The 24004-nt window shown below is 38.6% G+C and overlaps 1 protein-coding gene across 1 annotated transcript in view; it reads right to left on the reverse strand.

Annotated features, from left to right (window-relative positions):
- The window catches only part of tulp1.S (TUB like protein 1 S homeolog), a 71364-nt gene extending 48384 nt beyond the window's left edge, over window positions 1-22980 (reverse strand). Inside the window, exons 1-3 of the mRNA XM_041583842.1 lie at window positions 22897-22980; window positions 9212-9323; window positions 8345-8527 (exon numbers count right to left, since the gene is read on the reverse strand). Of these exons, the coding sequence (XP_041439776.1) occupies window positions 8345-8527; window positions 9212-9323; window positions 22897-22911 (310 nt within the window). The 5' untranslated portion in view covers window positions 22912-22980. The remainder of the gene's footprint in view (window positions 1-8344; window positions 8528-9211; window positions 9324-22896) is intronic.
- Window positions 22981-24004: the final 1024 nt, after the last annotated feature.

Below are 24004 nucleotides of genomic sequence, written 5' to 3' on the forward strand. Positions count from 1 at the left end.
AGTGACCCTCATTTAAAAATTAGAAAGAGTCAAAAGAAAATAAGAAATAACTAAAAACTATGAAAAAGGAAGGCCAATTGAAAAGTTCCTTGGAATTGGCCATTCTACAACATAACAATAGTTAACATAAAGGAGAACCATCCCTTTAAGTTTAATTTTGTGGGTATAGTTTTCCTTTAACACTGCAGCTGAACAAAAACATACTAAAAACATAATTTACAAATTTTTGCTAACCTATTAGTTTAAAAACAAAAGTTAAGTAATCAGAATGAACTTTATTATAGTGATCCTTTTATTCCTTAAGGGTAAGGCCACACTGGGTGACTTCGGAAAACGAACCGCCGCGTGTGATTAGCACCGGCGTTTTTTTCATTTTAGCTGGAACAGAGTGAGGGAAGGTGTTTGGGGAGATTGGTCACCGCAAAGTCGAGGCGATTAGTCGCCAGGCGACCAAATCTCCCCAAAATGCCCATTGTGGCCTTATCCTTAGTTAAAGAAATAATCCAAGGAAGGGATGAAATTAATCAAAGCAGATGTAAGGTCAAAGTGTAAACCTGAGTCATCAACTAAGGGAAATGATAAACCTTGCATAAGTATAAATGGAAAGGTCTTCAAAAAGGCAAACTCCAATCCATGGGGGTGGGAGAAAAGGGGTACATTGGGAGGAGGACCCTTGAGTTTGCAAGGAAGGCCCTTGAAGTTGCTGATTTTCTATGTATAAGTTGGCAAAATATTGCACAAATTTGGCAGCTATTTCTCACCCACGTTTTTGTAAATAATAAAGTGCCATTAAAAATGATAAAAGAAAATGAGAGAAAAAGAAACTGTATAGCTTTCAAAGTAAAGTCCTTATTGGACTCTGTGTAAGTACTACATGTATTCAAGTGATAAGAAATAGTAATGGTGTCTACCAAATTCAAAGAAAAAGACAAATCCATCAAGTTTAACCTACCTAACTGCTAGTTGGTTCAGAGGAAGGTGAAAAACACTAGGATGCACCAAATCCATTTTTTTGGCATTGGGTTGATTCTTTCATGGACAGACTCTAAACTGAATCAGAACCCTTATTTGCATATTCAAATTAGGGAAAAAATAGGGCGCTGCGCAAGCAGTGCATGGGGAAATTTTTTGCAATGTTCTCTGCTCACGTGAATTTGTTATGTCCCTGCCCTAATCGAGGGGTCCCTATTGCATTCACACAAACTATGGTTTGCCCAACAGAGGTCCAATAAATAGAGCTTGTATCTTACAGCAGCCCCTCTGGTATTTTCCATAATCCAGAGATTGTTGGTGTGAGCCTGGTGATAGTAGTTATGGGGTATTTCCACAGGTAGATTCCCATTTACCTCTGTGTTGCGTGTGTTTCTTTCAAATAGTGGTTATTTAAAGGGGTTGTTCATCTTCCAAAACTTTTTTCGGTTCAGTTTTTTTCAGGTATTTGTGACCATTAAATAGTAAAGTCTAATTTGTTTACCTTCTTATGAGAGAGAGAGCTCATGTGGGGGTGGGGGCAACCCTGTAAACTGTTCTAAACTGATTTAGTTGATACAAGTTGATCTAGGGGCTGGTCCAATTACCATCTTGGAATCAGGAAGGATTTTTTTTTCCCCTCTGAGGCAAATTGGAGAAGTTTCAAGCTGACTTGCCTTTGCTTTGCCTTCCTATGGATAAACTAGCAGTTAAGCAGTTTATATATAGACTTAAAGGAACAGTAACGCCAATTTTTTTTTTTTTAAAAAATTGTTTGTATATTACGAAAAAAAAAACACCAAGACATATTTAACTTACATAGTTACATAGTTACATAGTTAAATTGGGTTGAAAAAAGACAAAGTCCATCAAGTTCAACCCCTCCAAATGAAAACCCATCATCCATACACACACCCCTCCCTACTTTTAATTAAAATTCTATATACCCATACCTATACTAACTATAGAGTTTAGTATCACAATAGCCTTGGATATTATGTCTGTCCAAAAAATCATCCAAGCCATTCTTAAAGGCATTAACTGAATCAGCCATCACAACATCACCCGGCAGTGCATTCCACAACCTCACTGTCCTGACTGTGAAGAACCCTCTACGTTGCTTCAAATGAAAGTTCTTTTCTTCTAGTCTAAAGGGGTGGCCTCTGGTACGGTGATCCACTTTATGGGTAAAAAGGTCCCCTGCCATTTGTCTATAATGTCCTCTAATGTACTTGTAAAGTGTAATCATGTCCCCTCGCAAGCGCCTTTTTTCCAGAGAAAACAACCCCAACCTTGACAGTCTACCCTCATAATTTAAGTCTTCCGTCCCTCTAACCAATTTAGTTGCACGTCTCTGCACTCTCTCCAGCTCATTTATATCCCTCTTAAGGACTGGAGTCCAAAACTGAACTGCATACTCCAGATGAGGCCTCACCAAGGACCTATAAAGAGGCATAATTATGTTTTCATCCCTTGAGTTAATGCCCTTTTTTATGCAAGACAGAACTTTATTTGCTTTAGTAGCCACAGAATGACACTGCCCAGAATTAGACAACGTGTTATCTACAAAGACCCCTAGATCCTTTTCATTTAAGGAAACTCCCAACACACTGCCATTTAGTGTATAACTTGCATTTATATTATTTTTGCCAAAGTGCATAACCTTGCATTTATCAACGTTGAACCTCATTTTCCAGTTTGCTGCCCAGTTTTCCAGTTTAGACAGATCACTTTGCAAAGTGGCAGCATCCTGCATGGAACCTATAGTTCTGCACAATTTAGTATCATCTGCAAAAATAGAAACAGTACTTTCAATGCCCACCTCCAGGTCATTAATAAACAAGTTGAAAAGCAAGGGACCTAGTACAGAGCCCTGCGGTACTCCACTAACAACACTGGTCCAATTAGAAAATGTTCCATTTACCACCACTCTTTGTAGTCTATCTTTTAGCCAGTTCTCTATCCAGGTACAAATACTATGTTCCAGGCCAACATTCCTTAATTTAACCAGTAACCTTTTGTGTGGCACTGTATCAAATGCTTTAGCAAAGTCTAAGTAAATCACATCCACTGCCATCCCAGAATCGAGGTCTCTACTTACATTCTCGTAAAAAGAAATTAAGTTAGTCTGGCAAGATCTATTACGCATAAAACCATGCTGGCACAAACTCATAGTATTATGATTTTCTATGAAGTCCAGTATCTTATCCTTTAATAACCCTTCGAAAAGCTTTCCTAATACTGACGTCAGACTAACTGGCCTATAGTTTTGAGGCTGAGAACGGGATCCTTTTTTGAATAGAGGCACCACATTAGCAATTCGCCAGTCTATCGGCACAATGCCAGATCTCAATGAATCCTGAAAAATTAAGTAAAGAGGTTTGGCAATCACAGAGCTAAGCTCGCTAATTACCCTGGGATGAATACCATCTGGCCCTGGACCTTTGTTAATCTTAACATGTTCAAGTCTCTTTTGAATTTCTTCATGTGTGAACCATGCATCATTAGTTGTATTGCTAGAATTGGGAGTGTTAAGAAGGAAACCTTCACTTACTGGTTCTTCATTTGTGTAGACAGATGAAAAATACGAGTTCAGAATCTGCGCTTTTATTTTGTTTTCATCAACCAGCTGACCCCCCTCTGATAGTAAGGGTCCCACCCCTTCCTGCTTCATTTTTTTACTATTGACATATTTAAAAAATAATTTTGGATTTTTTTTACTGCTTGCTGCAATATCCTTTTCTATAGCAATTTTAGCTTGCCTTATAGCTTCTTTGCATGATTTATTGGCCTCCTTGTACCTTATAAATGTTTCGGCTGTACCAGCTAACTTGAAAGCCTTAAAAGCACGTCTTTTCTTACCCACCTCAACACCAACGCTTCTATTGAACCAAAAAGGTTTTGCTTTGCAACGACGTTCCTTGCTTACAAGCGGAATATACTGACAAGTATATTTATTAAGCAGCATTTTAAAGACTTCCCATTTTTGTTCTGTGTTTAACCCTGTGAAAAGCATTTCCCACTTAATATGTTGCAGAGATGCCCTTATACTGTCAAAGTTTGCACGTCTGAAATTTAGTGTTTTAGTTACTCCCTTATAGAATTGCTTCTGCAACAGAATCTCAAAGGAGACCATGTTATGATCACTATTCCCTAAATGCTCACCCACACAAATGTTAGAGATGAGTTCAGTATTGTTAGTTATTACAAGGTCCAAAAGAGAGTTATTCCTAGTAGGTTCTTGAACGAGCTGGAATAAAAAGTTGTCATTCAGCATATTTACAAACCTACTAGCTTTTTCTGTCTTAGCAACCCCATTACCCCAGTCAATGTCTGGATAATTGAAGTCACCCATAGCAACAACTTGACCCAGCTGTGAAGCCGCTTGTATCTGCAAGAGTAGCTCGGCTTCATACTCGACACTTATACGAGGTGGTTTATAGCATACACCAATGATAATTCTTTTTGATACCTTTTGCCCAGTCGAAATCTCTACCCAGAGTGATTCTACACCCTCACCAGTGCCAGCTATTTTTATTTCTTTAGCGCATGGCTTTAATTCAGGCTTTACATACAAACACACTCCTCCACCCTTTTTAATCCCTCTATCCCTCCTAAAAAGGGTGTAACCATTTAAATTCACAATCCAGTCACATGTTTCATCCCACCAGGTCTCAGTGATACCAATTATATCATAATGTTTAGAGCATGCAATTAATTCTAGGTCTCCCATTTTACCTGACAAACTCCGTGCATTTGCCAGCATACAGCGGAGGTTATTATAGAACTTCGCAAAGTCTTTATTAAGAAATAGCTTACGATACTCTGCTTGCGATCCTCTTCAGAAAAGGCGGCAGGGCGACAATTCATTGTGCGGCGCTCAATTTCTCCTCCCTTGCTATCTCCTATAGAAGGCAGGGAGGAGTAATCCAGAGCCGCATGATGGATCGTCGCCCTGTCACCTTTTCTGAAGAGGAGCACAAGCAGTATAGGTAAGTTATTTCTTAATAAAGACTTTGCAATTTTAATGTTAAATATGTCTTGGTGGTTTTTTTTCAGTATATATAAACGAATTTGTTTTAAAAAAAATTATGTTACTGGTCCTTCAAAAGGTTGAACTTGATGGAGGTTTGTATTTTTCAACCTAATTTACTATGTTACTATACATTTCTTCTCTTATCTGCTGTGGATCAACCCTGTGTTTCATTAAAGGCAGCTGTTATAACTGATACAATAGTTGCTAATATTCCACAGATGCTGCTGAGAAATGTATCCATTATATGTAGCAAAATTGACAGCTCAGAGTCTGAGATCAGCTGTCAGACTGAAACGCCAGACAGAAACTTTTTGGGAAAAAACAATAAAAAAAATAGATGAAAAAAGTCTTTATTTGTGGCTGAAAACGACTAAACTGAAAAAAGTGTTTGGAAGGTGAACCAACCCTCTAACCCTTTGTTCCAAAATAATTGTTACAGTGATTGCGCAGGTCCACTTTAATGAAAATAAAGGAAATTCCCTTTACAGTACTGGCAAACATGTTGATTAGTCGGCCATGAAGGCAACTTGCCTCAAAAGGTAATGTCAGGTTACTTCGGCAAACTGAAGCAATGCATCTGTTTTCCCACAGGAGATTTACATTATTGGCAGTGGGAAAGTATGGTGTTTTATTGGGAGTGACTAATCTCCACATGTGCCTTAAATCTTAACCCTTTCACTGCCAGAAGAATCTTAAATTGTTTAAACATTCTGTGCTCTTTCAATTCATAGGCTATTCCTGGGGAGAGTTTTAGTTTACCTAGTAAAACTATATATATTGTTTTGTTTTTCCTTGAGCTTGAGCTTTCAAAATGTACAAATTGTTGTGTCATCCCACTTTTATAAGAAGAAATAGGCTTATAAATATCTGAAAAAATGTTCACTGCACAGTAACATATATGAGAGCCTTTTATATGTAATTATTAGAGATGAACCAAATACACTGAATTTTTCATGAAGGATTCAGCCAAATCTGAACCCAATTTTACTGGTATAAGGTGCCTGGGTGCAGAGCTATGTATTAGTATTTACAATGGCTCAAAAGAAGCTAGCACACACAGGACTTATGGAGAAAAAAAAGGTTTTTATTTTAACAGAAAAAAACTGACGTCTCGGCTAGGTCCCTAGCCTTTCTCAAAGTGAATGAAACAAACAATCACAACCATTTTAAAGCATCAAAGGCGGGAAAAGGGTATGGATGTGGGTGGGGCAATACACAAACGTAAAAACAACAATAAAGTGTGTGAAATATACAAACACAAAAGGTGACAGAAAACAACATCGCATGTACAGAAACTGAGGAGTAGTCAGTAAAGCTGCAATAATGTACAATGTTACCAAAACAATCATGCTGAACAAACTCAGAGAGTGCCAACCAATACCTGCTCATACACTTCTTGCCACAATGGATGTTTCTTCCCTTTATACAGTAATACCCACTGATGACAGCATAGAGGTTGTCCGACTCATACTCAATCCTGATCCTACTCGCCCAAAAACTGAATTCTTGATCGAGATTAACTCTGCTATTATCTTCAAATCAGTGGGACCAGTATAGGCTCTAACGTTGCTCCATCCTTCGCCAATCTGTACATGTCCCAATTTGAACAGAAATACATTATGCCCCAATATGGAGTACATATACTTAAACTATGGTGCTATATCGATGACCTGCTGATCCTGTGGACTGGTACCAAAGAACAATTCTCCCAGATGGTAGAAGAACTCAACAACCTCCCCACGACAATCAAGTTTACGGCCAACATTGACTCTGCCGAATTACCATTTCTAGATATTCTACTGATGAAGAAGGACACTCGCATCTGTTTTAGAGTATACCCTATTCACAAATGATCCGTACAGTGAGAAATAATACAGAGCCAAATTAGGGGTGGGCGGAAATTGTGCGACTTTTTGCCTCAAAACAAGTAGAAAAATGATTCCCCCTTCCCACCCCTAACTAGGGGTAGGCAGAAGAGGCACCTGCCTAGGGCATAATGATTGGGGGGCGCTGGACAGGTATCTCTTGAAGAGTTTTTTTGTCTACCCTAAGCAGCCAGATCCTAGAGCTGGCTGCCTTTGACTCCCACCACCCCCACCCCCCACACGAGCGAGGGTGCACGTGAATGCACTGGGCCCAGGCCTTTCTGATCTCGCCACAAATCCAGGCCTGCCTAGCCTGGGCTCTCTTGCTCCTGCTGCTGGTCCCCATGTACTCCCGAGGTGGCCAGCTGGGTTGTCTAGGGTCACTGGTCAGCTTGACCTGCCCTTGCACCTAACTACCAAACTGTAAAGCTATGCTAAAGACACCTGAAAATCTCTTCAAATATTCCAATGTGCAGCATCTCCCTCCCTCAATTACTTAGATACAAATTTAAAACATTATAAATATGAATGCCAAGGGTGTTCTGAGCAGTTTCTAGGCATAGATTTAACAGTATCTAGCTGGTGCAGATCTCATAATGAAAATAATGCATATGAATTTTCATTCAAAATGTTCTTGCTGTTTTTCTTCACAAGGTGGAGGCTTATTTATTAAAGTTTGAATCTTTAGTGATTTTAGAGATGTTTGAGGTTTTTGAAACAACAACTAAACTCACAAACTCTAAAACCACAATTTTCTTTGAATTTATTAAAAGTTTTGATTATAAAAAGTAAGAAGGAAAAAATATGCTGAAAAAATAGAAATACTTCTAAAACCTCTAATAATTACAGGGTTTTTTTTGGACAAAAAAAATCGGATAAACCTCTTACATTCTGATTGGAGTAAAATGGTCCAATAGGATCTGCGCTGCTCCTATTGACTTCTATAGCACCTCGACAACTTTTACTTGGCAAAGTTTTACCTTAAAGATTTTCTTGGTTTTTACACTTAATAAATATAAAATTTTTAGAGCTTTTTAGAAATATAGGAAAGCCACAATTTTTTTTTAAATTTGTGGAAAAAAGGGGCCCCCTTAGAGTGTACCTGCAGAATCACAATATTAGAGTATAACATTTTTGTACAATTTTTTGTACAATTTTTTGTACATGTTTGTTGGCCAGACAATCCTGACTAGTCTATGTACTAAAGTTGCCAGTTTGTGAAGATTTTAAAATTTGATCTGGCAGATAAGGAAGTGAAGAGGAGCTGCAGAAAATAGAAAGGTTTCATGTATAACCCCTCATAGTAATGAATCTCTTTAGCCTGTGGACCAATTGACTGGTCATCATATGGGTTCAGCTCTCATTGCCACCTTTAGAACAAGCAGCAAAATGGAAGTGACTTGCCCAATGACAATAATGTAATTATTATTTGCCTAAAATTATATGAATGCATTTAATATTTTCAAAGTCTTACCTAGTTTCTGCTTGGAAGTTTTGCTTGCACTGAAATTCTTCTTCCCCTTAGATGTTTCTTTAGAAGATGTGTCTTTAGATTTAGATATCGCTTCTTTAGCTTTAGAAGTGTCCTTTTTGGATTTAGATGTACCTCCTTTTTCTTGTGTGGTTTCTGTCTTTTTCTTTTTCAGTTTCTTTGTGGCTGTAAAGAAATAAAATTCTGGTAGTAGAATATTATTTCATTATTTACAGTTCTTTATGTTTTTTTAACTCATTTCCAGCTCCTAGGAAAAAAACCTGCACTTGGAAAATGAGGTTTTACTAGAAGTGAGTCTGGTCTCGGCATTGAATTGACTTATGATGTATTTCTTACATATCAATGGAGCAGGGATGAAGATCTGTCCAGCTGAGGGCTACAATCAGTGTTGGACTGGGACACCAGGGGCCCACCCAAAAACCTTAGACCAGGGGGCCCACCATAAAAACTTAGACCAGGGGCCCACTCTCAGTAATAATATTCTTCATCTCCTCAATCAACCTCTATTCTCCTAGTCTGTTTTCTTTACATACTATGATCAATTATTCCATCTATTTAGTCTCTTTGTTCTCATAGAAATAGGGAATGGCCATGAAACAGACCAAAAGTTTAGCAGCACTGACACCTGGGCCCATCGGGAGTTTTTCTGGTATCCCGGTGGGCCAGTCCGACACTGGCTACAACGAACAATATATGTGGTCCAGGGCTTGGAAAATTGATTCTGCTTTATCTAATTCAGATCAGCTTAGTTTGAACAAACAAAAAGATATATGACCAATTTAATGCTATGACAAGATCTGAGATTCTTTTTCATATGATGTTCTCCAGTTCCCTCTACATTTTCCTCACCCTGATGTGGATCTTCAGAATCTGTCTCCTCTCCTTTTTTTCCTTTGGATTTCTTACTATTTTTTTCTGTCTGTGCAATTGGATCTTGGCCTTCTAATTTCTTCTTTATCTTCTGTAATGGAGAAGCTGGTGGAATTAAAAAATGCATTGCTTACCATGTAAAAACAAAGCACTTTATAACGAACAACCCAAATTTTCATCTAAACATAAAGTCATAACAAATTTACAGAATTTAGTTGTTTTTTTAATACAACTAGCAATATTGTTTATTGCTGTGAGAGCTATAAGGGTGCTGATAAACAGAAAATGTCTTCTCTGTTTAAAGGATTTTGCTATTTGGCTCTGGAAGCTTTTGTATTCTGAAAGGAACAGGCAAGCCAGACAATCCATTCCAGTTGTCCAGCTCACATATTGGAGAACACTTTGTCATGAGGAAAGACCCCATTTAGATTACAAGACCTCTCTAGCTGTGCCATATTCTTTTGCTACCCTAGTATTAGTGCATTGGCTTGTATAGGACTGATGGTCACAGTAAAATCAACAAGACAATACTGGAAAATGGACCACACCTCCGCAAAGAAAATTTTATTTTATTAATGGCTATTAAAAGATTTGCTTGGGGAAGCTACTAGAATTGTTAAGTATGAATAAACACATTTTTAAGAGTTTTTTATTGCACATTTGACAATACAGTAAAATGCATATAACCAAAATACACCATAGAATCTTAATGGTAATGCAATAACTTGACAGTTTAATATTGTTACATCACAAAAATAATAATAATCGGGGTTAATTGCCCTTCTTGCTGCAGGTGATAAACATTAAGCCATTTCTCCCATATTTTACCGAATTTGTTGGGCATTCCACGAGCTTCATAAGTTATCTTAATTATTGGAAGCATACGATTCACCAAATTTATCCAGCGATCATAGGAGGGAGGTTTGGATTGCAGCCAGTGTTGAACTATGGTCTTCCTGGCGTAGAACAGTAGTGTCCTGTACAAAATTCTGGTATATTATGTGGATCTAAGTCATCTATAACCCCCAGAACACAAGCTTTGGGAGAAATAACTTGAGGCAAATCTAAATAGTCATTAAGGCATTGAACCACTTTTCTCCAAAAATTATAAATTTGGGGACATACCCAGATAACATGGAGGAAATCAGCTGAAGGGTATTGACATTAGGGACACATAGGAGATTTGTTAGGGAAGATTCGATACAGTCTATTAGGGGAGTAATAATACAGATGCAGTATTTTAAAGCTAATCAACCTATCCCGTGTATAAATCAGATAATAATATGCTCTGTCAGTGGCCTCTTCCCATACTGTATATCTTCCGTAATTGAAGGTAGAATCGTTTGCCATTTACGAAAAGCTGACATTTGCTGGAACCCCGGAAACTGGTCTCAGTCCTATATAAAGCCCTGTTAGAGGCAAAGCCTCTAACAGGGCCTTATATAGGACTGAGACCAGTTTCCGGGGTTCCAGCAAATGTACTGCATTACTGACCTCAAATTTATGATACACAGGGTTATAGCCCTTGAATTGTCCCCTAAACGCATGCTTTAATTGCATATATCTAAAGGGGTCTATTGGATTATCCGGATGTTTGTGTTGAAGCTGGGGCAAAGTTGGAAAAGTACCCTGGTCTAGCAGGTCTCCCAGGGACTTGATCTGCATATTGGGCCAATATATAAAGTCTAGGAGATTCCTGAAGTGAGAGAGGTGCGAATTACCCCAAAGTGGAGTGTGCGAGGAAATCAGATATGGATTGATCTTGCTAATACGCAGAGCCTCTTGCCATGCTAGGTATGGAGTCTTCAGCACTGGTGGTAAGGGATTAGAGTCTTTTAGTTTGTGCATGGGACATAGTGAGAGTGATTCTAGTGACCTTAGTAATAGCGCATGCAGGAGCATATTAGGGTCTTCCGGATTAGGATTAAACCAAGCATGTATATGCGATAGCTGTGCTGCTGCTAGGTAGTAACCCCACAGATATGGTAGACCCAAGCCACCCTTTGGTATTGAAGCAGTTAGCAACTTCCAGGAGAGTCTAGGTTGTTTTCCGGACCAAATAAAAGATATCAGGATGGAATTCACTTTTTTAAAATAGGAGGTTGGTATATTAGTTGGGGAGTTCCTAAAAAAATAAAGGAATTTGGGTAAATAAATCATTTTAAAAAGGTTTATTTTCCCCCGCATAGTAAGCGCCATTTGTTTCCAGGACGCAACCACCGTGGTGAATTTGTCTAACAGAGGGGTTAAATTTAGATTCATGAATTCAAGCCCGTTAGAGCCTACATTAATCCCTAGGTACTTAACTCTGGGAGCCCATATAAGTGCAGTGTTGGCGGAACATAAGTGTTGGGGAATGTTGTCAATGGGCATTATGAAGGATTTGTCCCAGTTAATCTTCAAATTTGAATATTTACTAAAGGCCTGTATGACACTTAGTGCCGTATGAAGAGATAGGCCGGGGTCAGCCAAAAATAACAAAATATCATCAGCGTAAGGGGCTATACGTTCCTCACAGGTTTTATATTTGAGGCCTGAAATGTTATTGGCGCTGCGAATCACTAGGGCCAGAGGTTCAATCGCCAGAGTGAACAATAGGGGGGACAGTATACAGCCTTGACGGGTGCCCTGATGTAATTTAAAGGGTTTAGATGTTGAGTTATTAACCCGGACCTGTGCGACTGGTTCCACATAAAGTAGCTGTATCCATGAAATTAATTTAGGCCCAATTCCAAAAGCTTTAAGGGTCTCCTATATGAAGGGCCACTCCACCGTATCAAAGGCTTTGGCACAGTCGAGGGAACCCACGACACGAGAGCCAGCATTATCATGGGTAATCTGTAGGTTAGTATACAATCTGCGAATGTTAATAGAGATGGACTTATTGGGCATAAAGCCAGATTGGTCTTGGTGTACAATTGAAGTGATAACTTTTAGTAACCTAGATGCTAAAATTTGGGCAAGTAACTTGGCATCGGAATTTATTAAAGAGATGGGTCTATGCGAGTCTCACAGGTCCGGGTCCTTCCCAGCTTTATGAATCAGCACAATTATAGCCGAGTACATGGATGCTGGAAGTTTGCCTGACTCCCTTGAGGCCTCAAGCATCTGTAGGAAGTTGGGAACAAAGTCAGCCGCCACTAGTCTGTACCATTCAGCCGGGAGACCATCGGGTCCAGGGGTTTTGTTGGTGGGGAATGAATGCAAAGCATCTGTTATCTCTTGCACTGTAATGGGGTTTTCTAGGAATTACCTTTGCTGGTGATCCAATTTTGGGCAGTAAAGACTAGTAATGTGATTTTTGATTTCCTCAAGGGAGCAAGTCAATTGAGATTTGTACAAGTTGGTGTAAAATTCCCTGAACACTTCAATGATTGCAGAAGGGGACTCTACAATATCCCCCTTGTAATCTTTTTTTCTGGGAATTATCGTGTTAGGTGTGACTGCGTTAGCTAAATATGCTAGTGTCCTACCCGTCTTTGCCACTTGATCAAACAACCGCTGGGAAGTGTAGAGCAGTTTTTCCTGTGTCAGGGTTGTGTTAACTAATTCCAATTCCCTCTGAGCTTTACAAAGCCGGATATGGTTGGCTTCTGATGGGTCATCATTAAAGTCCCTTTCGGCATTGCATACCTCTTTCTTGGCCTCCTCCACCCATTGCTTCATATTATTCCTTGCCTTAGTAATAGCCGCAACTAATGAACCCCTGGCCACTGCTTTGGAAGCGTCCCAACACACTGCAGGGGATGCAGAGTTGCTATTTAAGCCCCAATATTCTGTGTATTCCTGGGTAACTGATTCCTGCACCTCAGGATTTTTTAACCAAAGGGGACTAAGTCTCCACACCCTGTCTGATATATTTAACCCCACTTGCACTGTTATGGTCAGAAAATGCTTGTGGCAGATATTCAACTGACAATACCCAGGATAAAAATTCAGAAATCAATTCTTGACAGAGTTTTGTGTGTGGCTCAGTGGTATGAGTATAGTCTTATATTTGGCTTTTTCCATCTCCATTCATCTATTAATCCCAACGTTTCTGTCCAAGTAACCAGTAGAGTAGGTGCCTTTCCTTGAGAAGACAATTTATCTAATTGAGGGTCCAGGCTATGGAGGTAGATCCAGGACTTTCTTAAAAACTTGAACAAACGTATCTATTGACATGGGGGGAGGTAGATACATGTTAACTAGCACCAGGGGAACAGTATTTAGCTTACAATACATGATTATATATTTGCCATAGTGAACTAAGTGGATCCTGAGAAGTTCAAACATTATATGCTTCCTGGCGAGTATCGCAACCCCTCTAGCATGTGTTGAAAATGTGGGATGATAGTGATGAGCCACCCATGCTTTTTTAAGAGCAAGAATTTTTTGTCCCACCAAATGTGTTTCTTGCAGGACCACTATTGAGGGAGTGAAGGATTTAATGTATTGAAAAAGTTGAGCTCTTTTAAATTTGAAGTTTAGGCCCCTGACGTTCTATGAGCAAATTGTTAAGGTGGCCATTTCCACCAGATATTGATTGTGACAGGAGAAAATAATAGTGAAATATCTATCTTGGACTGATTGTCAAACGCATTTGGTTTGTGCAAAACAAATAGCAAAATATAAACAATTAACACCCATTTCCCAACAACTTGTCCTTCGCACCACTGCTTATTCATGATGAATAAGCCTTTACACCAAATTTTGAAAATATCAGAAGCAAAGATAGGTTAAGTCACACAACGTGAGGAGGCTCCCAAACAGGCAGTGATACTATTAGCTAAACATATCAACTTTGAATAATGTGAGCAGTATACATTTGCCGCTACATATCTGCCTTCTTGCATGTCCAACAGCAAAGATCGCCCTGTTGATGCAAATAGGTAGATCAAGCAACAGTGCGTATATTTGTGAAGTCCGACTACACAGCTGTAGAATGTCCATGTCGCCCTTTAACGATAAGTTGACTTGGACCTTGTGTTTTGTTGGATGGCAATTGCAGACTATTAAGGGTCGTTCACTTCCCGGGCTGGAGAGCACCGCGCCTGGTTCCTCGAGTGATGCGTTTCTATCCACTGTATCACAGCCTCAGGTTGATCAAAAAACACAGTAGAATCACCCAATGTAATACGCAGTTTTGCTGCAAAGAGCATCGCGTACTGGATTTTGAGTGCCCTCAGTTGACGGTGACTTCTGTAAAGGTGCCACATTTTTTCTGTACCATGAGTGCCAGGTGGAGGTCGGCACGCCGCAACCCGGTGGGCGCGTTCCACCGCAAACTGCGGTGAAAATTGGTCCATGCCAAGGTTGTCCTTTAACCAGGCCTCAATAAAAGTATCCGTATGGACGCCTTCACTTCCCTCCGGTAAGCCAATTATACGGAGATGGACCTGCGTTGTAGATTTTTAAGATCATTGACATGCGCAAAAAGTAAACGCTGGTCGTTTGGAGCTGTTGCACTTGCCTTTGAAGTGGCGAAAAATCAACCTCCAGGGTTCCAATTCTCTGTTCCGCTTCAATTGTGCGCTCTCGAAGTTTCTGCACACCATGACGCAGCAGGGAGAGGTCCATTTTAATCTCCTCCATTGTCGAAGTCATGATAGTGGCAGTTTCTGTAATCTGAGTCGTTAATGACGATTTGGAGTCAGATGTCGGCAGCATTAATGAGTGGAGAGTAGTCTCAATGGGTTGCTCGCCTGAGATATCCGGCTGTGGTGAGCTGGACTGGCTGGGACGCGCGGGCCCTTTAGTGCTAGTGTCATCTCGCCGCCATCTTGTGGGTTCGCTTTTGTGAATAGTTTTTGAAAACTATCTGCCTTCGTTTTACCAGAGCTTTTGTAAGGCATCTCAGTAGTAGTAGTACACCTTAGCAGTGCAGTCCGGGTTAGTAGAAGCTGTTAAGCCACTTGAAAATTGGCACAGGATAGATGATGTAGCAGGATCCTCAGCACAGCACGTCCACTCTGTTTCACATCCTATCTCCCTATCACAAATTTAAAAGCTTCTTCCACTTTTTATCATACTTATGCTGAAAGATTGGCTATTACGGAGTTGAGTGATAAAATTATGATTGTGGATAAAGGAGGTTGTGTGGCAGTCCTATATACTGATTATTATCTCAAAGAGGAATATCGTCAAATACGTGATGTTAATACATATTGTAAATTTAATAGTGACCCTACCTCCAGCTATAGCTCTGCCCTAAGGTCGCTTTTGTACCTTTTGGGTATTACTTGATATTTTAACTTCAGCTAAGGTTGATTTCATTATTAGAGATCATCTAGTGATACCTATATTTCACCATTTGCCAAAGGTACACAAGCGACCACAAAATCTTGAGGGCAGGTCCATAGTGGTAGGTACAGGCTCATCTTTGGAGGGTCTCTCCATATGGATAAACAAATGCCTTTAGCCATTTGTGGTTTAAGTTGGATTTAGAATTGCTTCATTACATACATGTCTTAAATAAGTTACAAGATGTGATATGGGATAAACAATTGGGTAACGTTAGACTCGAGCATTACCCATAAATTGGGTATAGCATCTGTACTTTGTGACACTTCTCTGATTATTCTGATGTTCTATTGTATTTCTTGCTTAATCACAACTCTTTTATGTTCGATGGGAGTTTTTCCCTCCAAGTGTGTGGGACGGCTATGGGGGCAGCCTATGCCCCCTCATACTCCAAGCTTTATACAGGTCGGTGGTAGGAGGTGCCTCGCCCTTTTAGGGATCAAGTGATACGGTATGGTTGTTATATAGATGACCTACTGCTAATTTGGAAACGTGGTCCTTTGTCTCCTGAAGCCTGTTAATAATATGAATTTGTCTTTTAAAATGAGTCAGAGTAACTACAAATTTGATTTTTTTGAGTGTATTTCCTTGATGGATGAACATGGAAAATTGGTGGTGAGTGAGATCTATAGAAAACCTGTATCTGGCAACACTTTGTTACATGCTAGGAAGTACCACCCTAAAAACACAATAAAAGCTCTACCATATTCCCAATTTCTCTGTATTAGGAGAAATTGTTTGAATGCTGATGGATATCATTGGCATGCTAAGGTTTTAAAAACAGACTTCTGCAAAGATCTTATTATCAGTATACTATTCAACAAGCCTATGAAAGGGCAACTATATCTAATCATAATTGTCTTTTATATACAACACATAAAGACAAAGGACAAGTGCACACTGTAAGGGGAATCATATTTCTCTACTGAATATAGCAAATAATTCAAGCAGGTAAAATCAATTATGTATAAATACCTATCAATTTTGAACGGTGATCAAAAATTTAAAAGGATTTTGGAAAACATTGAAATTAAATGTGAGTCGCGTAAGGCCCCAATTTTGGCTAATATTTTGTCATTACAGATAGGCAGCATAGTAAACGAGCTAGGATGGGAAACACGTGGCTGGATGTACTTTTCAATGTGGTAGTTCAAAAGTGCTTGTGGAACTGTCAATAGCAATAAATATTTTATATCCCATACTACTGCTGGGAAATATTATATAAAAATATTATATAAAAGGGCATTTTAATTGTAACAGTATTTGTGGGATGCACTATAAATACATTAAAAGATCACATTAGGGAGCATTTATCTGCTATTAAAAATGTGAATAAAGAAATTCAGTGAAAAACAGTGAAACAGTGAAATTATAAACAGATATGAGGGATTGGATGTCAGTTGTATTATCTGTTATTTGTAATTTATACCTGACACTATTTGTTGAAGCTATGCCTGTTAGTGTTTTGAGTTTAAGTTAAGTTGTTTTTTTTTGGGGGGGAGTGTTTTTAGTGATTTTGAATGCTGATCTGATTGATCCAAGTATAGGAGAAGGAAGAATTTGACTTGATAAAGGGTATTGAACCCGAAACATGTTGTGTTTATCACTGCCTGGAATAAAAACTTGTTTGCAGTAATACTGCTGGAGTTCCTCTTCCTTCTCCTATACTTGGATCTTTTGCAGCAGTTGCAGGGTCGGACTGGGCCAGCAGGGTGCCGGGAAAAAACCTGGGGGCTCTAGTGGTCAGCCACCTGGATTTCTTCTTGGGGCTTCTGCCTCAGGGCCCCCCTCCAGACCCTGAGGGCAAACTGCCTCAGGGCCTCCCATCTGGCAACCACGACGCGGCTCGAGTGCGCAAGCTTTTTGACGCAAACAAATAGTGCGTGCACTGACGCGCACGCGTAAGTGCACACAGTCGCGGGGGGGGTTGCAGGATGGGAGGCAGTGAGGCAGCAGCCCTCAGAGTCCGGAGGAAGGGCCCTGAGGCAGAAGCTCCGGTCGGCCCCGGGCCGGGGCCCCCCAGTCCGACCCTGTTTATAAGCCTGACTATTGCTCCTAGCTTGGTCACTAAGCTTACAGCTGAAGTTCTAGCTCCTGCTATTCGTGTTCCTGAATTCCTGTCTCCAAGCTCCTAGTACCTTTCTGATTTTTGTTGCTGAGTTCCTTCCTTGTCTGTGACCCCAGCCTTGTTCATGGGCTCCTGTCCCCTCCTTGTCCTATTTCTGTTGATTCCCTGGTTTTTGCTCTTGGACTCCATTTACCTGCTGCCTGACCCAACCTTTTGGCCTGATTACTGGACTCAATTCCTGCCTGCTGTTTGCTCCTATGACTGACCTGTATATTTATGTATTTATTTTCACCTTGCACCTGTTTCTGTTTTGTTTTTGTCTTTATTAAACCTTGCAATTACTTAGCACTCCAATATGGCTTCTGGACTCAGTTCTGCCATTTATGGCTATACCCCAGGTTACCCAGTATACAGACTCCCACATGATTGCTTCTCTGCGGTGATAGTAACAGTGATGTTAGGCCCTAGGCAAATTGCTGGATATAGCCAGTTGGCCCACACTAAATCAGATTCAACCACTGTGTTCATGTATAAGGCTAATACATATTCCATTCTCTTAACCTTCTTGATGTGAGTGTTGAGGTGTCGAGTATAGTTTTTTAGTATGATATTTTGTATTACATATATATGTGTGTGTTTGCTATACAGCAATGTATGACATTTTGACACTGTAAAATCAGTATAAACATATACTTGTTTTTTTCAAATAAAAAATAGATAAAATTAAATTCATGGACCTATACATAAGCAGTGTTGTATGTATTATTTATCAAAATAAGACTTACCCATAGCACAACATAGAAGGCATGCAGTAAAAATTAAGAAAGAATCTGTTAAACAGGTGTAAGTTATATTAGTGTAACCCTTATGTTTACACTTACCAAATAATGAGAAAGAGAGACCTGAATGTCAACATTATGCAATCACTCATATGAGACACAACTAAAGGTAGACAAACAATGTGACATGAAACAAATAATATAAATGTCGATAAAACATACTGTAGAAATGTACCCAAGCCTAATGAATCCTGTGCAATGCAATAAAAATTTAAATGTAACAGAAATTGTTACTGTTATCAAGGTTGTAGCATAGCCAGCCTGTTCGCTAAATCATATAATTCTGCATACTTTTATATTTTAGTTTTTAAGTGTTTTTAGGGCATATCATGTGTTTAAAGGGGTTGCTCACCTTTAAAACCTTTTTTCAGTTGAGTTTTCAGGCTGTTTTTTTACTGTTTTTCTGATACTGAAGTCTAAAGATTCATTTTTCACCTTCTTATTTCTTTTTCAAACAGCTCAGGGAAGAGGGGTTGCAGACTCTGTACCTGTTATATTGATGCATTTAGAAGCCCATTTACTAATAATCAAATTTAAATTTTGTTCCACGAATCTCAAAAAAATTTTGGATTTCCTATATTTCTAAAAATCGCTAAAATTTGAGATTTATTAACTGTAACCTGTAATGAAAAACTTCACCAAGTAAAAGTGGTCAAGGTCCTATAGAAGTCAATGGGAGCTGCTGATCTGATTTGACCACTTTAAATCAATTCGGTTTTCAAAAAAAAATTTCTGCTAGTAATTGTCAAAAAACTTACATTTTTAGAGGTTTTCATTGTATTTGTATTATTTAATAAATTCATTGACAATCATGGTTTTAGAGTTTGTGAGTTTAGTTGCGATTTCAAAAATCCGACATTTAACCCGTAGAATCTAGGTTCTGTGAAAAAGTCACTTGGAATGCCACAGAACGTGGAATCTACGTTCGGCAGCATTAAAGGTTTTGGGAATGGAGAAGTGGCTTTTAAAGCCGCTGGCTCCATTCCTTCTCATCCCCCAGCCCCTCAGGGGGGCCATACACATTTACAACACTCACACATGCTTGCAAATGCAAACAACATGCAATTGGCCAATTGTACATACGCATAAACACTTACACTATTTTGTGTCCTTTGTGTCTGTTTTTTTGCCTGAAAAACTGTTTTATTGGCATTGTGAATAGCGTATTTGCTAATTGCACTGCGCAATACCTTTTGTATATTATTTTGGTGATTATTTTGCAATTTCGGTGATTTGGTGCATTTTTAGCCATTTTATTGCATGTTTGGCCATTTTATTACATTTTCAGCTTTGCGTAGGTGTTGTTTGCTTATTTCTGTCCATAAAAACCTATTTAGACATGCTAAAATATTCAAACTTTGATTCTGACTGCTGATTACACTAGGCTGTTCTTTGTTACTTCATTTTGCCCATGGAAATTTTGTCTGCTATATATCCATTTGGGGGTCCCTGTGTGTGACATAGTTTTGTAAATCTATGGATATTGAGCATCAAGCTGTTCGCTAGATCCCTGTCATTTATATTTAGGATGCCTTTTGCTGGTGCATTACGAAATGTGGGGGATATAATGGTGCAAAATGCAAGCTTTGTGACTATATTCATAAATTAAAAAAATAAATAAATTAAAAAAAAGCGTTATGTTTAGCATAGCTTTGCCATTTGGTAGTTTGCAGAAGAAAGATGTAGTTACCTGTTTTAGATTTTTCAGAATGTGTACTTTTAGAAAATATATGGTTTTATAGGGTATCCATACTGTTAGGGGTCTCATGGCACATAATATACATACAGGGTGCTTAAATTGTAGTAGCCAGAGTCTCATACGTGAGAATTCATATACACTATTTGGATTTGGGGGTCTCTGTATGCCACATGGTTTGCTAAATCTATGCATATTGGGCGTCAAACTGTTTAGTAGACCCCCAAAATGTCAAATCTACTGGCACTTAAAGGGTTAATAATTAAGCCCTTTTTTAAAAAAAAAAGTTTATTTCTTATCTTTGTCCCTGCTGAGCTGAATCCTTGAGTTACATTGTTAGAATTGATACAATAGTTGCTAATAATCCACAAATGCTGATGAGAAAGGTATTGTATCAAATTGTAACAGTTCAGAATCTGCACCTGAATTACTGAATTGCCAGACTGACCAGAGACACGAACATTAAACTTTAAACTTCAATTTTGGAAAAACAGTAAAAAAATAAAAAGATGAAAAAAAATTGAAAAGTCTTTATTTCTGGTGAACAAAGTCCAATAACTGCAGCACACTGTTAGTTGTAGTTCTTTTTCAACGTTGTGGTTTTATTAGCTCAATTGTGCAGGTAGACAAAAAAAGGGGCAACGTATCGGGCCTCACAGGGCCCTTTCTCAAGCCTATTTTTCACCTTATTTCTGGTGAACAATCTGAAAAGAACTGAGAAAAGTGTTTGGAAGGTGAACAACCCCTTTAAATGTCACTTTAAAGGCTGGGGACAAAAAGCTTATAAGCCAAGTGTGAATCTTCTTTGCAGACCCAGACCCACTACCTGCCAGACCGCCCTCTCCTGCCCTGGACTCCCGAAGAAAAAAAGGTATGCACGCGGGTGTGCACACGCAAAGGAGACAGGGGGAGGGGCAGGCAGACGAGCTGAAGGGAAGGCAGGTTGTGGCAAGGGCTGGGGGCACAGAGGGGACTTTGCACCGGGGGCGGGATGGGGGCTCCTGAGACAGCAGCCCAGTGGGCCCTGGGACCCCCAGTCTGACCTTGAAACTTTATTAATATAGAAAAATTACCCTTTAAGTTTTAAATTCAGTTTAGGTGTGTGATCTGTAATTCCTTAAAGGAGAACTAACCCCTAAAAATTGATATGGTTAAAATTGCCATATTTCATATACTGAACTTATTGTACCATCCTAAAGTTTCAGTTTCTCAATAACAGCAATGATCCAGGACTTCAACTTTGTCACAAGGGGTCACCATCTTGGAAAGTGTCTTTGACACTCACATGCTCAGTGGGCTCTGAACAGCTGTTGAGAAGCTAAACTTAGTGGTTGTTGATAACATTATTAGCTGACATGTAGTAATTTTCTGTATTCTGTACCATCCCATCGCAATATAAGGCTGTAATCAGCCTTATATTGTGACATTTCTATTCTGAATAAACAGTATATTGTGAGTCAGTCCCTAAGCTCAGTAATGACAGCAGCACAAACATGTGCAGTGAATCAGCAGAAAAGAAGATGGGGAGCTACTGGGGCATCTTTGGAGGCAAATATCTTCCCAGATAAAGGGGTGTGGTTGCATTGGGCTGGCACAGAAGCCCAAAACATAATGTACATACAGCATTTCTAGCCTACTGCTTTAGTTAGGCTTTAGTTTAAGTGTTTTTAATCTAAATATTACTTTTAAGTTGCCAGCTTTTGATTAAATCATCATTGAATTATGTTAATGATATGCACATTTTACTGCCTATTACCACTTATAGGCCTGTGGAACATCAGAACGAAAACTGTTCTACAAAAGGAAAAATGTTAATTTGTTGCACAATACATAATGCTGTACATTTCACTGCTAAAAATTTAATCAAAGATTGTAACAGCTGTAATTCTTAGGTCTACTGTTATGAAACTGTAGTTGCAAGATGTTGTTTGTGTTTCATTGGTATAGTATTTATTTTCAACTCCTAGTGCGTGGCTTAAATAATCAGTATAATATACATAATATATGACAAAATATTAAACTCAATTCAAAACATGAAATACTAATAATATATATTATTGTTTTTCTAAAAACTTGTACCTCCACTGCTGATAATATATATATATTGAATTACCACTTTTCTTTACAGTATTGACCTTAATATTCTCCATAATAACTGTGCTGGAAATATGCAGCCCATAGACAATAGTTAAAGAGAACTCTTTTAAGGAGGTAGTTCACCTTCCAAACAATTCAGTTCAGTTGTTTTGACCAAAATGAAAGACTTTCAATAGGTTTGCTTTTTCAATTTTTTTACTGTTTTTCCAAATTTGAAGTTGAAAGTTCCTGTCTCTGGTGTTTCAATTTGACAGCTCAATGATCAATCAATCAATCAATCAATTTATCAATCAAACACATAATAATGCTATATTTAGTTTTATCTCTTTACTTTGTATCAGCATGCATCCACCAACAGAAAGGTACAAAGTACAGTCTTTTTTTAATAGCTTGTGTTTTATAATTGAGACTGGTTTGCGCACCATCTGCATTATTACTAAAATATTGTTTCTGCATCAGCTTTGTGTGGGGGTGGGAGGATCTTAAAGTTTATACTCCATTTGCTACTGCATTAAACCTTTCACCAATTACTGTTTAATTTATATCAGTAATTCCTAGCCACACACAATAAAAAGAGTATATCCAATACTGTACCATTAAATTATTGTAAATAGATGATCTGTTACTTTGAACCCCGAAGAACCCTAGCTTCCCAGATTCCCAACCAGTTTGCTACACTTACCTTACTGCTTGCCATGGTTTACTGAGATAGAAGCTCCTTGTAACATGATGTCCAGGTCCCTTAAACCCTGATACAACTGTCATTTAGAGAATGAAGCAATGGCTATTTGATGCTGGTCACATAAACATGCTAATTACGGATTATCCTGGGTCACTAATCTTTCTGTAACCATCTGTCTTTACATCACTGACAGTGAAAAAATAATGCAGGGTATAATAGTAAGCACATGTTAGCAGTAACATTATGTACATGTCTTTTTAAAGTGTTGTAGCCAGTATAGTGATTTGTAAATCAGTGCTACAATAAAATTATTATTCTACAGGTGCAGCTATGGGTCATTCTTCTAGCAAGCATTTAAAGGGTTTGTTCACCTTCAAAAAAAATTCAGTTCAGTTGGTTTTAGAAATAAATACTTTTTCAATTGCTTTCTATTTTCTATTTGTGACTGTCTTTCTAATATTGAAGTGTAAAGTTTAATTTTTCACCTTCTGAAGCGGCTCTGGGAGGGGGGGAGTTCTGTAACTGTCTTAAATTGATACATTTAGTTGATTCATTTCTTATCTTTAGCCCTGCTGAGCAGAATCCCTGAGCTTCATTGATACAATAGTTGGTAATATTCCACAGATACTGCTTCGTCATCTATAAACTAATTGTATCAACTACTGTAGCAATTTGTAACAGTTCAGAATGCACCTGGATCACTGAGCTGCCAGACTGAAACACCAGAGGCAGAAATATTAAACTTTAAACTTCAATTTTGGTAAAACAGTAAAAAAAAAACAAAAGATGGAAAGCAATTGAAAAAAAGGTTATTTCTGTTTATGGTGAACAATCTGAAAACACCTGAACTGAAAAAGTATTTGGAAGGTGAACAGTTGCTTTAACATTTTCAAAGTAAAATTTTAAATTCGTTCTGTTTTGTAGTCTACTCGTAAAATATGAAACAGAAGGTAACAGGCGTGTATATCATCTAACATCTAACAATTGTTTTGACAAATCATCATAATCTTCCTAAGAACTGAAATACAGAGAACCCAAATTATGATCCTTGTATTGAGAAATGAATCTGGCAGCACAATAGATTATCGGACAATTTCTATTGTATTAA

The sequence above is a fragment of the Xenopus laevis genome, chromosome 2S (assembly GCF_017654675.1).
Source record: "Xenopus laevis strain J_2021 chromosome 2S, Xenopus_laevis_v10.1, whole genome shotgun sequence".
Classification (NCBI taxonomy): domain Eukaryota; kingdom Metazoa; phylum Chordata; class Amphibia; order Anura; family Pipidae; genus Xenopus; species Xenopus laevis.